Source organism: Ursus americanus, chromosome 26, assembly GCF_024610735.1.
Source record: "Ursus americanus isolate L20-20 chromosome 26, mUrsAme1.1.p, whole genome shotgun sequence".
In the NCBI taxonomy this organism is placed as follows: domain Eukaryota; kingdom Metazoa; phylum Chordata; class Mammalia; order Carnivora; family Ursidae; genus Ursus; species Ursus americanus.
In genome coordinates this window covers 20813192-20829905 of record NC_142152.1, presented here as the reverse complement: position 1 = coordinate 20829905, position 16714 = coordinate 20813192, and the positions used below count along the sequence as shown (strand labels likewise).

The following is a 16714-nucleotide window of genomic DNA, read 5'->3' as shown; positions in this document are numbered from 1 at the left end:
ATGAGGCTTTCTGATCACCATCTTCTGGTTCCTGACTGACTGGATACTCTCTATTCACAGCACACCCCTTCCATCTCCCCACTGCTCCTAAATCCTGGCATTCCCCCCTGGATGTCTCTTCTCTGGCAGTTCTTCCAAGTAGAGCCTGTTCATTTTAAACCCCCACAAACCCGGGCCCCAGCTGAGGCGCACTCCTCATAGTTCCCTGAGACCATTATTCTTCCAAATTATTCTGGAACACTTCTCTTGAAACTCATCTTGTCCAGCTACCTTGCCTCTCCTTCCTTCTTCACGTCCGTCACAACAACCGCAGGGAGCACAGACTGATCCAAAATTCGGGTACTACTGCTCCACAACCCGCCCCAGCACTCTAAGCAAAGTCGATGCACACATCAACAGTCCATCCAGGGCTCAGCCCAAGAGTTCCCTGACTCTTCAAACACCAATGACCTTGCTACTTTTTCCTACGTGTCACAACCCGGAACTGCTCGATCCCTGAAGGATCTAGTCCCCTCCTTCTCTCCTCATCCAAGAACTTCTCTCTTGGTTCCCTTCCTTCTCCATGAACCCAGCTCACTCCCAAGATCCATCGCACTATGCTTCACTCCTCTGCCTTTTTACCACATTTCCCCTAGAACTACCCAAATCGGGATCAAGTCACCCATATGCCTCCACTCTGTCAAGACCCACCTGCTGAGCGGGGTTGGGAACCTGCACAACCACGCAAATTAAGGCCTTCTTTCAGCTGGATCCTACTGGTCTCCCAGCTTCGGCCTCACTTTCCCCAAATCTATACTCCATACCTGCATGGGCCCCTGGGAGTTACAGAGAGTTCTAGATAGGGAAGGGATGCTAGGTCTCAATCAGGAAGCATTTTCTACGTAACCATTTCTGGTACACTGCCTAAGAAGTTCTCCAAGGAAAGGCATCTGAATATCCAGGGCTCTCATAACTTAGTTATGATTTCTTTTCTCATTATAAATAAGTATTTACTTTCACAGTTTTTTTTTTTTTAAGATTTTATTTATTTGACAGAGAGAGACACAGTGAGAGAGGAACACAAGCAGGGGGAGTGGGAGAGGGAGAAGTAGGCTTCCCGCTGAGCAGGGAGCCCGATGTGAGGCTCGATCCCAGGACCCTGGGATCATGACCTGAGCCGAAGGCAGGCGCTTAACGAATGAGCCACCCAGGCGCCCCTCATAGTTCATTTTGAACTCATAATTTTGAATTATTTTTCTTGAAGGTGGCCTCCAAACTATGTAAGTCTCAGGGCTCACAAAACCTGGATCTGTCCATGACCAATGCTTGCCAAAGTGCTCCTTCTAAAATGTAAATTTAAAAAAATAATAATATGGGCACCTGGATAGCTCAGTCGACTAAGCGTCCCAACTCTTGATTTCGGCTCAGGTTCTGATCTCAGGGTTGTGACACTGAGCCCCATTGTCCACACTAGGCACGGAGCCTGCTTGGGCTTCTGTCTCTCCCTCTGCTCCCTCATCCCCTGCTCACATGTGTGCGTGCGTGCTCTCTCTCTCTAATGATAACAACGACAATAAAAAGCAAATTTGGTCGTAGCTCTTCTCTGTTTAAAACTCACACATTTGCACCCGGAGATCATGAAAGGTCTGTGAGCTACCCAAAGGAATGAGAAGTTTTTCCTATTTCTTCTTAAATCCCCTAGTCCTGATGACTCCCACATCTGTTATCATTAGTTTTCAACTTTCTCTCTTAAACTCCAGACCACATTTTCAACTGTTTACTTAACAGACCTCTTTGAAAATCCTGAAGGCAACTCAAATTCAAAATGCCCTGAACTGAAATAATGATCCCTTCTTGCTCCCCCACTGCTGAGACTCTTAAATCCTCAGTCTCGAAAATATCAGTATCTATTCAGTCATGTTAGCTACGTGTGGGGTGAATTCCAGACTGTCCTTCCTCCTACCTCCAACAGCCAACCTGCTACCACATCCTATCTATCTTCTTTTAAAAACGTCTCTGGGCACTGACCTCTTCTCTTCACACCCTTTGCCAGGTTTGAGTTCATTGTTTCCTGAAGTAACGTACATACGCCTCTGTAAGCAAGACAACCACAGGTGGTACGTGGACATGCCTTTTAAAAACAGCCATGCATTTAATTTTTTCTTATTTTATTTAAATTCAATTAACATATAGTTATTATTAGTTTCAGCTGTAGAGTTTAGTGATTCATCAGTCTTATATAACACTCAGTGCTCATGACATCACATGCCCTCCTTAAGGCCCATCACCCAGTTACCCCATCCCCCCCTCCCCTCCAGCAACCCTCAGTTTGTTTCCTAGAGTTAAGAGTCTCTTATGGTTTGCCTCCCTCTCTGACTTTATTTTTCCCTCCCTTTCCCTATGATCCTGTTTTGTTTCTTAAATCCCACATGTGAGTGAAACTACATGATAATTGTTTTTCTCTGATTGACTTATTTTGCTCAGCATAATACCCTCCAGTCCAGCCATGCATTTTAATGTGAAACCTCAGAGACCACCCTATTGCTAAATCCAACAGACCCTGCTCGGGCCCTCTTAGTGACATCGAACACTCTTGACCCCTCCCTCCTTCCTGACACTCTTGGCTTCGCTTCTGGATGCCATAGGTGCCTGCATTTCCCTTCCCCATTCTGGCCAGTCCTCCTCAACCTCTTTTGGTGAGACATCCTTTGGCTGTGTGTTCCTTAAACATGGATGTTCCTCACTACCAACTCTCCCTTACACAGCTGGGCTTCCATTTACCACCTGAATACTAATGACTGCCAAATCTCTAGCTCCAGCTTCCCGGACGTCTCCAGGTAGGGGTCTCGTAGGCATCTCAAGCTACCCTGTCCCTAAATTGAACACATCATCCCCCCCGCAACCTGTTCCTCATTCATTGGACAAGTACCTTACTGAGGATCTACAAAGTGACACGCTCAGGCAGAGCAGAACAGACACTTCTGGAGCTTGTAATTAGTGAGGGACAAGGACCTCACTAATTACACCAACATAATTACCAACTGCAGATGAAATGATAGAAAAAGTAAAAAAAAAAAAAAGCTAAAGAATATAATAAGGAGAGGTAATGAAAAGGGTAATATTCTTATTTAAAAAGGAGTGCTATTCGTGCTGAACCCAGTGGAGAAGAGAAGTAGGAGTCAGCCCAGCGAAGACTAGGGATGAGTATTCTAGGGATCCACTCCAGTCCAGTGCATTCCATTGAATTCAAGTATTCTAGGGAACCAGAATAAATGGGGAGCCACATAAGTAAAGACTCCACGTGACTACAGCAGGGTGGCAGGTGTGAAATGAGGCTGGAGATGCAGGCAAGCACCAAATCACATAGCTCCGAGGTAAAGATTTAGGATTTTTTTTTTTCGGTGAGTGATCTCCTCCACCCAATGTGGGGCTCGAACTCATGATCCCCAAGATTGAGAGTCGCATGCTTTACTGACTGAGCCAGTCAGGCGCCCCTAGGATTTTTTTTTTTTTTTAATCCTAGTGCAGTGGGTATCTACTAAAGGGTTTTGAGTATGAAATGAATGACACACATTTTTATCGGACCTCCTGAGCGGCAGGAGGGCAGAAGCACAAAAGAAGAGTCCAGTTAGAAGCAACTGCCACAGTTCAGGTAAGTTAAGAGGGCTTAAACCATTTCACTCATTCTTGATAATTTTTTTCCTAACAGGATGGTATTTATACCCATAGATTTCGAGAAACCTTTGCTCTGGGAACCTTGCCTGAATATAAGTCAATTTTCATTACAACAAAAGTATCATTATCATGAAAATCTTCACATACCAGAAAAAAAAAAAAAAAGATCTCTGAACACAGGCCAGTACTCTACTTATTCCGAACAGAAGTCACGTCAAATTCTAATGTTACCACAGAATCTGAAGTCTTTTGAGCTGGGTCGTGATAAGTGGGTATGACCTGTGTTGTTAAATCATATGTACGTTCTTTTAATACCAATTAGGAATGCTGACCTGAGGGTTCTCACTCTCCTTGAGGCAATGCAATAGTAATCTGTCACAGGCACCAACTTGGCTTGTATCAGTGATTCACGGACACATACTTTTATTAAGCATCTAGCATATACTGGTAATAGTAGGATTTGGAATACTTAGTCTCTTATTTTGTGAAATTAGAGGACATTTTTAAATCCTGTCAGATCATGACTAATTCAACGTTCCTTCCATAATGGGCAGATTTCTCTCCAGGGTTACTAGAATCTATCATTTATACGAGAACCATCTATGCTCAGAGGAATACTCAGAGGAAGCTAAGAATTTTCAGGGCATAAATGAAGTGTGAACACTGTAAACTACTGGTCTACTAAGTACCTCCTTATAAAGGATAAGCCAGGAAAGTCACAAGTCAGCGATACTGTAGTTGAGCACACCTTAGGATTTTCTTGACCAGCAAACACAAACACATATAGTGGAGTGTAATGGCTGCACGAAAGAGTCATCAATGAAAGGCTAAAGAAACAGAGAAAGGTCTATATATATATACATTAATTATGATAATATCACCAATTATTTCAGCATCATATAAGAAACACTGGCCTCATATGGTTCATTTGTCAAAAAAGACAAGGTGGCTGGTTCTGGAATATTCGAAAACGATCTCATTGCTTGCAAAAATAACTTCCAACCACCACTCCATCGCTGGTAGGGTCAATTGCTCCACTGACAAACCCAGCATGCCATGCTCTCTCCCTTACCTCCATGACTTGGCACACGCTCATCTGTCCACGTGGAGAATATTCTCCTCTGCCCCTTCCCTGCGCTCACATCTACTCATCCTTAAAGTCTCAGCTCAAGCATGATTTTTTCCTAGACAACTTCTTTGGATGCCCCCCAGGAGAAAAGGGGCTCAATGCAGGTTTCCCCATATTTTTCTGTGTTCACCCCTACCCGCACTTACTTCTCCGCAGCCCCCAGATCAAAGTTCTGAGAGGACAGGGAGTAGGTCTGGTTTATCACTACATTGCCAGCTCCAAGCACGATGCCTGGCACATAGAAAATTCTCAACCCAGTTTCACAAGAGAATGAATGAATAAATGAATAGATATTACCTTCTACCCCAAGGTCACTGAAGTCACAAGGTCACTCTTGCCCTCCTCATTTTCTACCCATATTTCCCCAGAATGACAGAATGATATAAGCCAGGAATTACAGATTATTCTTTGGAAAGACTGCCAACCGCTCGACAGAGGGTTGGGTTTTGAAAAGAAGATAGGTAGAGACTAGCAGATAACTGGTCTGTTGCATAGGCAGAAAGGCCTAGAGGAGAGAAACAAAATAGCTCTCAAGTGGCACCAAGAATTCTCCCCAAAAGGGCTCCTCATCCAAGTGTTTCTGGTCCTAAGGGCCAGTTAGTTCGAAGAAATATGAATATCTCCATATCTTGAACAGAACAGCAATCATAGCTAACTGGATAATACTTTCTAATTCTCATGTGACCCAGACGACAGCAATAGTTAGCACATACCAGGCACTATCGGAAGAGCGTTCTGCATTCTCTTATTTAATCTTCCAACAACGCTCATAGATAGCTACTCCTGTTATCTCCACATGATCTGTGGCGATGAGGAACTGGGCTTTGGGCGGGTAAAGAACTCGCCCAGGATATACACCTAGTAACTGGCAGAGCGGGAATTCAAGACAAAATAATAACGCTGTCTACTCCTCAGGTTGTGTAGCTAGTGTGGGGCCCTGGCCTAAACTCTTCACACAGATTTCTCACTCAGCCCTCCCACGGGGGCCAAAGAGAACCTTCAAGGGCTGTTCAAGCACCACCTTTCAACCTGGGACCCGCAGGAAGGCAGCAAGAGGGACTCTCCCAGCCTTTGCAGAGAGCGAAATGAGTCACCAGTTGTTCCCGTGCGGGCGCCGTGCTGGGACGAGGAGAGAGCTCGAGCCGGGGCTGGGAGAGAACCTAAAGAGGCTATTTCTAAGGGCAAAGCTCTACCCTCAGTAGACATTCCCTCCCACACAGCGGCGGCCCCAGGGATGGCGAGCGATGTGCATCGCCCACCCTGAGAGAGAGAGTTCAAAACTGAAGCATGCGAAGCATGACATAAATATGAAGTGTGGAAAACGCATTCCTCACGAACAGTCCTACATCAAATTCCCCGCATCCCTCCTCGACGACGTTATCAGGAGCATCACTCAACCCGGCCCATCGGAGAGCGCCTACGAAAAAGGCTGAAAAATGTGACCAATCAGGAAAGTTATTTTTGTGAGAAAGAAGAAAAATGTCACCAAAAAGGGTCAGCAGATAACCCTATAGGGCTGAAAATAGCTGCCTGGTTGGCAGAGCAGTCAGGGAACAGGCAGAGGGCGAGAGACGTCATGCAAAGCGCCGAGGGAGCTCCAGCTGAGTGAAGCTGCTGAGGGATGAGGAAATTGGCCTAATTTGGGAACATGAGCCCAACAGCATTGCTCAGATTCCTGCGAGAGAATCTGGCTAACTTTCAGTTCTGCGTCCTAGGAGGAACACGGAAGGGATGGGGGGTGGAGAGAAAGGGAACAGCTGTGACTCAAACATTTCTCCAGACAAGTGGACGGATAAGGGTCATCAAGTGAGAACTTACTCCTGCTCCAGAAGGATTGCAAGGGAGCAACCCAAAAGCTTCTCTGCTGGGAGGTCTGCACATCTACCTATCAGCAGGAATCACAGAGACTAGAGGCAGAGATGGACCGAGTGACTCTGGACCAGTCATCCGACCTCTCAAAGTCTCAGTGCCTTCACAGCTAACATGAGATAAGAGGAGCGCCCGCTTCAAGAGCCACCATGAGGCTTAACTGGGACCCCACGTGCAGTTAAGAGACAGAGCAATCGTTCCAATGTAAGCCAAAATTATTATTAAAAGGCCAATCTACAAACTAAAAGTTAAGCCCCAACGAGCCTGTCTAGACCCAAGTGAGAAGTGTTCATTCAAAAGCTAGGCCAGACCTAGACGTTATATGGCAGTATAACTTTATGGTACAAAGTGTCCTGGTCTTGGGGGAGCTGCGTGAGAGCAGGATCATTTGAATCATCAGAAGGTGAACGCTCAAGCAGAGAAATCCAGTTTAATTCTCAGAGCTGCCCTGACCAGAGAAAGTTACATACTGCAGACATGCAGACACATGTCATGGAACCATCTCAGGAACCACAATACCAACCTAAACTGGCAGCCGAACTAGCATCTCGTAATCCAAGCCTGATTGGCGACAGGTGGCCCCTAAGCCCCAAAACACAAGAGTGCAGCCATAAACTTTCTTGATGCTTGCCATTATTTGAGAGATTCCTGTAAGCGGGAGACTGTGCTAAGCACTTCATCTGTATGACCTCATTTCTTTACGACAGCCGTAAAGAAACACGTACAAGCAAATCAACTCTGAGCAAGTGAAACTATATGAAGAGCTCGTCTTTCAGGTTACTCAGTACAATCAGACAGCTGGAGTGCTTCCAAATTATTTGAGATTTACAGAATGACCAGGCAAATAAAAGAGACATTCCCTCGCCTCTCAGAGAGGGAGGAAGCGTTTAACCACCTGGACTGAGCCACAGGTAGAGGCAGAAAAGCCCCAAGAGGCTACAGAGAAAATGGGCAGAAGGAAAAGATTCAGAAGAGTTGACAAAGGCAACTCAATCAGGTAGCCTGGAATTTCAGGGCATATAATTTTTCACTGATATCTACACAACTTTAAATTAGAACTGTGGAGAGGAATGTGGATTGGTGCTGTTGTTGTTATGACTAAAAATAATTCTTTCCTGTCATATACAAATCTATGAAAAAAAAAAAAACCTCTGATGAATTCTATTTCTTAAAAAAAATGATGACGCGTCGGTTGCAAACAGCCTGCTCAACGGCCGTCTCCATCGCCCAAAACCCCAGTGTTACGGCTGCGGCAACACGCCTCACTGAGAAGTCCCTTGAAACTTAAGGCTGTTTTAAGAGCCAGTTCTGATCAATGCAATAGAACTAGAAGTCTCCTTGGTGAGGTCTCTGGCTACTGTTTTCCTCATAAAAAACAAACCTTGAACTCTTCAACTATTGCCCCTCTCCCTTCCTAGCATGCAGACCTGATCCCTGGGGGGAAACCAGCCATCTTCCAACTATGGGAGCAAGTCACAAGCTCCAGATGGCACAGGAGGAAGCTAGAAGGGGCCAGGGGAATGCACAGTATTGCCCCGTGACTGCACCTGCCCTGCCCGCTCTGCCCTCCCCTGGACTTCTTGCTGTCAGGAAAATCATGCCTGGGGGGCCTGGGGGGCTCAGTCGGTTAAGCATCTGCCTTCGGCTCAGGTCATGATCTCAGAGTCCTGGGATCAAGCCTGGCATCGGGCTCCACACTCAGCACGGTCTGCTTGGGATTCTCTCTCTCCCCTCTCTCCCTTCTCTGTCCCTCCCCCCTGCTCGCTCGCTCACTCTCTTCAAAATAAATAAATAAATCTTTTTTAAAAAATCATGCCTGCTTGATTCACAACCTGGGATCAAGTTTCTGATGCACGTGGCCAAATTCGATACTAACAGATACACGAGGATACCTGAAAAATCAATCCATCCTCAAAGACCAGGAGTTCTAAACTTAGGAGAAGGCAGATCAAATGTGAGTAAATCTGACAGGGGTATGAAAGGAAGGAGTGGCAAACTGCACCAGGCAGGCCACATGTCGACAAGCACCATTATCAGCTCCAGCCAGCTCGGCCCACTGCCACCTGGGGAGGGGGGTGCCAGCCCAGCATTCCCACTGTGCCAGAACTTCTGATTTTAAAGAGAAGCCCATGGGGCGCCTGGGTGGCTTAGTCGTTAAGTGTCTGCCTTTGGCTCAGGGCGTGATCCCGGAGTCCTGGGATCGAGCCCCGCATCGGGCTCCCTTCTCCACTGGGAGCCTGCTTCTTCCTCTCCCACTCCCCCTGCTTGTGTTCCCTCTCTCACTGGCTAGCTGCCAAATAAATAAAAATTTAAAAAAAACTTTAAAAAAATAAAATAAAAATAAAGAGAAGCCCAAAATTGGGATTGTCACGTCAAGTTTCCTAATATATAAATAACGACCGAACTGACAAAGTTTTAATTGTACAGATCAAACAAGACAGCACTATAGGCAACACTCAAGCTGAAGGCCTCTGGTTCGCAACGTCAGTAGAGAGCGTTAAGGCAAAACAAAAAGAACATCTGAGTTCTACCGAAATAATAACCATCGGCAACATATCGGGCGCTGTGCGCTAGGCTGCGTGCAGGGCTTTACAGCGATCATCTCACTTTTTCTCTTTAGCCACTTTATGGAGTATGCGATATTATTATCCCTGCCTTCCCCATGAGGAAACTGAGGCTGAAACCTGGGGCACCTGGTGGCATAGTCAGTTCAGCTGACCAGAACTCTTGGTTTGGGCTCAGGTCGTGATCTCAGGGTCATAAGATCGACCAAATTGGGCTCCACACTCAGCAGGGAGTCTGCTTGACAGTCTCTCTCTCCCTCTGCCCCCGCCCTGCTCCCGCTCACTCACATAAGCTCTGTCTCTCAAATAAATAAAATCTTTTAAAAAAATAATAATAAGACGGGGGATGAAAGAGGTTAAATAACTTGCGGAGTCCTAGGGTTCATGTGTGGCAGAGCCAGGATTTCAACCCAGGCCTGTAGGATCCAAGGCTTGTGCTCTTTTTTTTTTTTTTTTTAAAGATTTTATTTATTTATTTGACAGAGATAGAGACAGGCAGCGAGAGAGGGAACACAAGCAGGGGGAGTGGGAGAGGAAGAAGCAGGCTCATAGCAGAAGAGCCTGATGTGGGGCTCGATCCCAGATCGCCGGGATCACGCCCTGAGCCGAAGGCAGACGCTTAACCGCTGTGCCACCCAGGCGCCCCCCAAGGCTTGTGCTCTTATCCACTCTTCCAAAGAATGTCCCCTGCACCCCGGAAGCCCAAACACTGTTTTGAATCACTACTAGTCTACCTGCGGATAAATGAGTCAGAGCTCTCGAAGAGACTGCCAAGTCTGTTTGACAGGAGACCCAGGCTCTCACGTCCTCCTACGTGGCTGCCCTTTAATAAAAACAGCACAGCACTGTCCAATCCTCACCTACTCGCGAGTTTACTGAAGGAACGCACGTGTATGTGGTGCTGTCAAATGCACCTCTCTCTTAATCCCCACAGCAACCTGGTGGCGTTGTTACCACTACTTGACAGACAGTGAAATGGAGGATTAGAGAGATTAGCGGACTTGTTCAAGATCCGAGCAATTAGCAGAGCTGGGTCTCCAGCCCTGGTTTTGTGCTGCCAGGTCCCGTGTTCTCTCTACTCGAGCAGACTGCCTCCCTGCTTCCTCCACCGGAGCGCCCAACTCCGCCACCTCGCCTCAGAACAAACATTCCTACTCTACAGTCGCTCCAGGATGTCTGACAGCCCCCAGGTGCCATGTTTACGTTTTCAGGGATAGCTTCATCCTAGAATCTAGTCAGCGAAGGGACAAAAATAAATACATCAGGTCATACACTCAGAACTGGAACGTAAATGGGCACACACAAAAGTCTTGGGATCTAATTTTAGAAAGAAACAGCCAAAAAATCCCACACAACATAGGGAGCATCTGGCCCCGGGGGAGGCTGCCCACACTGCTTTAAACCTCAGTTAACCCAGAGAGAAAAAGAATCCTGGAATTCTGACCGGCATGTCACTGTCAGGAGCACCAGGTGGGCGAAGAACAGAATGACTTTTCATCATGTTCTCCCAGAAAAATGCTAAGGCCCAGAGGTAAATGTCCCTGGGGAAATAAGTAAGTCTTCCAGAAAGGCCGAAACCCTGAAAAGTTCATCACAGTCTGTGCCTTTGAAGTTAGCCGCTCACAGTCCTGACTCTCAGCTGGGAGCCAAGGGGAAGGCGATGGGTAGGTGAATGATGCCTACTGACCCCAGCCTAGAAGCTGATTTGGTCTGGGGGTTACACGGAGCCTCAAGGCCGTCAGGTCATTCCAGGATATCCTGGCCCACCACAGGCCCATCACCTAACCACTACAGGTGGCTAGAACCTCCTTCACAATTAAGTAGACGTGTGATTAGTCTTTCTGGCTGCCAGCGATCACAGGAGTATAAGTTCCTGGAGTTTAGTTCCAGGAGTATAAGGAGTGTAAGTTCCATGGTGGCAGGAGAGTTTGTCTCTTTTGTTCACCGAAATATGCCAACCCTCTGCAACGGTACCCAGCACATGGCAAACTTCAGTAACTATTTGCTGAAGAAATGAATAAATGATTTGCTATTGGGATAGATCTTCTTAGACCCACAGTCTAAAGTGGCCAGAGGTCAAGAAGAGACTCCATTAGCCCAGCTTGCCTGTTTTCTCTTGGCCGACAAACACTGCCGCAGTTCAAGCTCCCTCAGACCCAGGGTTGGCTACGATACGTGTTCTTTCACCATCTTCCTACGTTATACCACCATCCCCCTTACCCGGGCCTCCAGTGCACCACTATGTACCCATCCCCCACCCGGCAACACTCTCCCTCAGCCTGTGACGGCCCTCATCGCCCATGGTGTACCTCACGCCCCGACCCTGCACTGTCAACCTCATGCCTGTGCTGGGCACTATGAGTGACAGACGGCCTTCCAGAAGCTCACATCTTATGAGGGGGCCAGTCATGGAAACAATTAGAATCCAATGCAATAAGCACTATAATGTAGGTGCTGTGGCCAAAGTCACAAACTGACCACCCTCAGGCCTCATCCAGCCCATATCATGATTTAATTATTATAATAATTTGTTGCTAACCTACAAAAATGTGTTGCTTTCTCACAAAATTTTAGACTGCCAGCATCTCTCAGAGAATCAGAGGATCTGGCAATACTGGGCCCGTATTCCCCACAGAGTCAGTCAGCTTTAGCTAGGCAGTGGTTACCTCTTTACAGGGGGCATGTGGCCTCTGCTTCCCACAACCCGTCTCCCACCCTGTCCCTACTGTCTCCAGGCAATGAGGCCAAGGGCCAGCCACCAGCTCCTCTGTACTGGCATGACTGTTACCTCAGAGTACTGATGCTCTGTACCCACATTTCTAGAATAAGTACGAAAGTAAAAGATACATAGAAAGGGCCATGTGGACTGCTTACAGAAATGCCGGAGAACTTCCTTCCTATGAAAGTGAAGACTACTCCTACATACGTGATGATGTAAGTAAGTGTACCTGGGTCTTTTCCCAGCATGCTTTGCTCATGCACCTGCCTAGCTCATCGGGCTTCTCAGTATAGATCCCCTCATCGATTTTAAACCTGCTACGGCCAATGAACTAGATAACTGAGAAGCCAGCTTTCCTGCTGTGTGCGAACTCACTGTCTAGTGGGGCAGACAGATACATTAAAAAAAAATTAGCATACAATGCAAGAACATACAGCTGTCCTATAATGGGTACTACGGGCACGGAGAAGAAGGAGCCCTAAGCTGGCCTGGGAAAGTTAGGAAGAGCTGACAGAGCGATTATCCTGCAACTGATTCTTGAAAAGAGCAAAGTTTATTCAAATGCACAGAGGAAGATGCAAAGGGGCTCTGAGTAAACTGCCAAAAATAGAGCCCTGGCATTAAAAGTGTTGTTCATCAGGATTACCCACCCTCCATGGAGCAGCTGGATCGAGTCCCACAATTCCAGGCCACTCAGAAAAGTTTCCAGGAAAGTAAGGCGAGCACTAATCCCCTTCCTGCCTGAAAACTGTAGCAAGCACAGGTCACCATTGGGAGCAAACGACGTCCAGTTGTGTAATCCAACCTTACGTCACCAGCATGCCTCACTGGCACTGATTCGGCAGAAATAAAAACCTGGATTTCCACTGGATTTTGAAACTTCCTGGTCCCCTGCTTCAGCGAACTCGAGAATGTTCTTCACTGAGAATATAAAGCAATGCACAGAAACTACTCTGGCATCAAAGAAAAAAATGTTCCTCTTTCATTTCTTGCTAAGAGGACAAATGCCAAGAAGGGAATTCCCAAATCAAGAGGAGGAAGGGCTGGCATTATAGAGAAAAAATACGAAATACCAAATCCTTGCTCATTAAGTAATTACAACTCTTAGAAAGCATTTTTTTTTAACACCCACCTCTCCAGTCAGAATTGAAGAGGAGTTCTTGCTACTGAGAGGATTCTCGACTTGAGCAGACTCCTGTTGAGCTCGGCGACCCATCTTGGGCCCCTGTAAGGAGACATGAGGAGCGCTGCTGACCCAAACATCTTTGAGCCACTATGAGGACGAGAATTCTGGGAAGGTAAGCAAGGACAGGATTTGTGATGACATTGTGGAGGATGGGATTTGAGTAACTTGAATATATTTTTCAAAAACGCTCCACCCCCCCCTTAAAACAAAGCACCTGATACCATTTCTATTTGATGGGAAAATAACAAACTCCTGAAAAATCATCTCTACAGGTTTTTCCTTTAACTGCCATAGATCTTTCCTACCCGAAGAAATGCACGCAGAGATTCCTCTAGAATGAACAGAGACCTCACGCCGAAGTTCAGGGAAGAAGGTGGTAAAGGCTCTCATGTTCCTATGCAGGATTCTAGAAAGACCTCATTTCAGAGCTGCAGCTTGGCATGAAATTGTTATCAAAAAGGCTTTTGGGGGAAAGAATTCCTAAATTCCATGGCAACTAGCACCAGAGAAACACAGACAGCATTTACTTTGACATATATACTAATTGGATTTGTGCTTCCAGATAGCGAAGGAAATCTCTTACAAGAATTTTGAGGCATCAGCTTCGGAAATCAGAACACTTTAAATTCTGAGTCATCCAATGAAGCATCTGCAGGAGTTTCCCAAAGCCTTCCTGGGGTGGAGGCTCTGTGTCTTAAATGCTTCCCAGCACAGAAACAAAACTTTATTCAGGCAGACTAGCGGATGTTGAAATATTTATATTTTCATTTGCTGGCTTTTCTAAAACCAGCATTAATATAAGCACTTTCAGATCTCATTTGATGTGGCTTCACCGAATTCTCACAGTTACAGGGACTAGGACTGATGTCATTTCACAAGTGTGGAAAGTGAGGCCCAGGAAGGCCAGTAAGTGGCAGACGTAAATCAAAGAGCAAAAGCTTCTGTCTACAGATCCTCAGCTCTTTCCACTATCCCATGCTGGAGTTTCAGTTTTCAGATGTTCTAACAACTGCCTGCACCAATAAATTGAGAGGGGTTACATGGGAGTTGCATAAAAACCTCTATGAGCTGTTTATATTTCAAATTCTAATCAATAATATAGGTTTCAGGGATGATGGAAACAATATTTCTGATCAGCTGCTCATTTTCTTCCCAAGGCAGATAATTCCGCCCCTCTGCCTATCACTGCCCTTTCCCATTTGGTATCTGAACATGGCGTACTATGTGCAGTGGTCGTGCTAAAACAAAAATTCAATAATCTTGCCTCTAAATGCGGTTTCCGGGTGGTTTCTCTAATAACTGTTAAGTATTTTTAGGTTTTAAGCTTTTTGAAGACTCTGTATAAATCCACAGGAATGACTGGTAGAAAAATTACTATATTTAAATGTACATATTTTTAACATACAGCCTGTTTATTGTCCATCTTCCCCCGCTGGACTGTAAGCCCAATGAGGACAAGGACTTTGCTTGTTGTGGCTGTTGTTTTTTAAGATTTTATTTTTTAAAGTAATCTCTACACCCAACGTGGGGCCTGAGACCAAGAGTTCCATGCTTCACCAACTGAGCCAGCCAGGCGCCCCTGTGTTGCTGGTGTTGCTGTTTTTCACTGCTGTATCTCCAGCACCTAACACTGCCTGATACACAGTGGGGGCTCAATAAATATTTGTTGAAAGAATGAATGCATAACTACATTTACATTCCCAGGGACTAAACAAGTTCACATATCAGAAAGACCCAGTGACCTAATATTCTCTTTGGTCAGTCAAGGAACCTGCTTCAGGGTAGAACAATTGTTCTTGTCCCCTGAGAGGTGCTCCTCTCTGCCACCTTGGAGGACATCTAATGCTATCAGGGCCTTTCAAAAACAGAGATTCCATAGCAGAAACTAAAGACCTGCTGTGTGCCCCAATCGTCTAGTAACTGTGATCTTGACTAATTTTAAAGGTAAAAAGGCTTGATGGGACTGTGATGGAGTTAATAAACAACACTGAACTTGGGTCTTGAATCTAGATCGGTGATTTACTGACTATAGACATAACTGGGTAAATCACAGCCTCAGAAGCCACAGCAGCTAACTTCTTCTAGTAACTTAGCATATGACAGGCACTGTGTTCAGTGCTTCCCAGACATTACTCCATTTCATCTTCAATGTAGCCTCTGAAGTAGATACCAACATCTCCATTCTAGAGATAAGGAAACCGAGGTTGGGGAGGGATTTTCATTTTTTAGATTTGACTATAGCTGACACACAATGCTAACTTTTCTTTTCTTTTTTTTTTTTAACCCAGTGAGCACCTTCATACTCCATTCGACCTCCGGGCCCCCAGCACCTAGCCACTCCTCCACATTATAAACCCTAAATCATAAAACTGAGGTAACGCCCACCTCCCCGTGGGAACTCCGGGCAAAAGAAGGCCTGCCAGCCTGCCTTCCATGCATAAAACACTGACGTTTTTACATGAACTTCTGGCATGAGAAGTCTCAAGGAGAAAGCCCTGAGATGGGTGCAAGTGCGACCCCAGCCCAGGGCTTCTCCAGTCACTCTCAGATATGCCCGCTCTAGGGGAGTTAGCACTCGGAGCTCCAGAAAGCGGAGCCTGGCTGGGAAATTTCCCACCGGTCCCGGAGGCTGGCAGGGGCAGGATCGGTTTTTTCTGCTTTCAAAGAATTTTAAAGAAAGCAAACCTCAGGCCGGTGGCGGCGGAGCCCACCGCGGCCCCGGGGGCGGGGCGGGGCGGGGCGGCGGAGGCCGCCTCTTCCCCGGCCTCACCCCCGCGCGGCTCCGCGCCCGCCCGCTCGGGCCACTTGGGACGGACCAGGCCAAGGCGCCTCCGGGAAGCCGGGCTGGCTAGGTCTCTCCTCTCCACCCGCCAAATCCTAACCCCAAGCCCCCAGGTCGGTCCTCACGGAGGTGGCCGAGCCGCGGCGCCGATCCTCGCCTAAATCCAGCACGTCCTCCATCTCCGCAGCCCTCTGATGTCATTTCCTGGAAACCAAGCGGCCCAGTCGCGTCCCTGACGACGGCTCCGCCCTTTCATCTCAATATTTAAAGGATCCGCGGTATTATTCCTGGATTCTATGAGCCACCTTTGAATTTAAACCAAAACTTTCCTAAACTGCCTTGCCTGACTTCTGGAAGAAACCCCCAGCTATTGAATCCCTCTAAGGCCGCTCCTATGGGACAGTGAAAAAAAATATTAGTCTTTAAGAACTGTCTACGTGTGTAGCTCTGTTTAAATAGATGTTATTAAGTACAAAGCACTACTACTAATGGTAGTGATTAAATTGATCCCTCCTATGCGCTTTAAAATGAACAAAGGACTTTCACAGTTACCAGCTCATGGGAAGGGTATAATAACCTTAAGTGAAAAACAAGGTAAGTCTATTATCTCCATCGGACAGATAAGAAAACAGGCTCCTAGGAGGGGAGAGTGCAGTCAGGTGCAAATAAATAGTTTCTAATGGAACATGCAATATACATAATCTCTGTCTTCAAGAAGTTTAAAGAGAAGCTGAACTAAGACGTTAAATACCTAAGTAGTGACAACATTCAAAAGTCAAGTAATCCCTCCAACAACCCCCACAAAGTGAGC

The 16714-nt window shown here is 46.4% G+C and overlaps 1 protein-coding gene across 4 annotated transcripts in view; it reads right to left on the bottom strand.

Moving 5' to 3' along the window:
- The window catches only part of IFT43 (intraflagellar transport 43), a 79570-nt gene extending 63451 nt beyond the window's left edge, over positions 1–16119 (bottom strand). Inside the window, exons 1-2 of one of the 4 annotated variants that reach the window (XM_045807762.2) lie at positions 16029–16119; positions 13068–13160 (exon numbers count right to left, since the gene is read on the bottom strand). In XM_045807762.2, the coding sequence (XP_045663718.2) occupies positions 13068–13160; positions 16029–16082 (147 nt within the window). In that variant the 5' untranslated portion in view covers positions 16083–16119. The other 3 variants (XM_087856146.1, XM_087856145.1, XM_045807763.2) reach the window with 3 other exon arrangements.
- Positions 16120–16714: the final 595 nt, after the last annotated feature.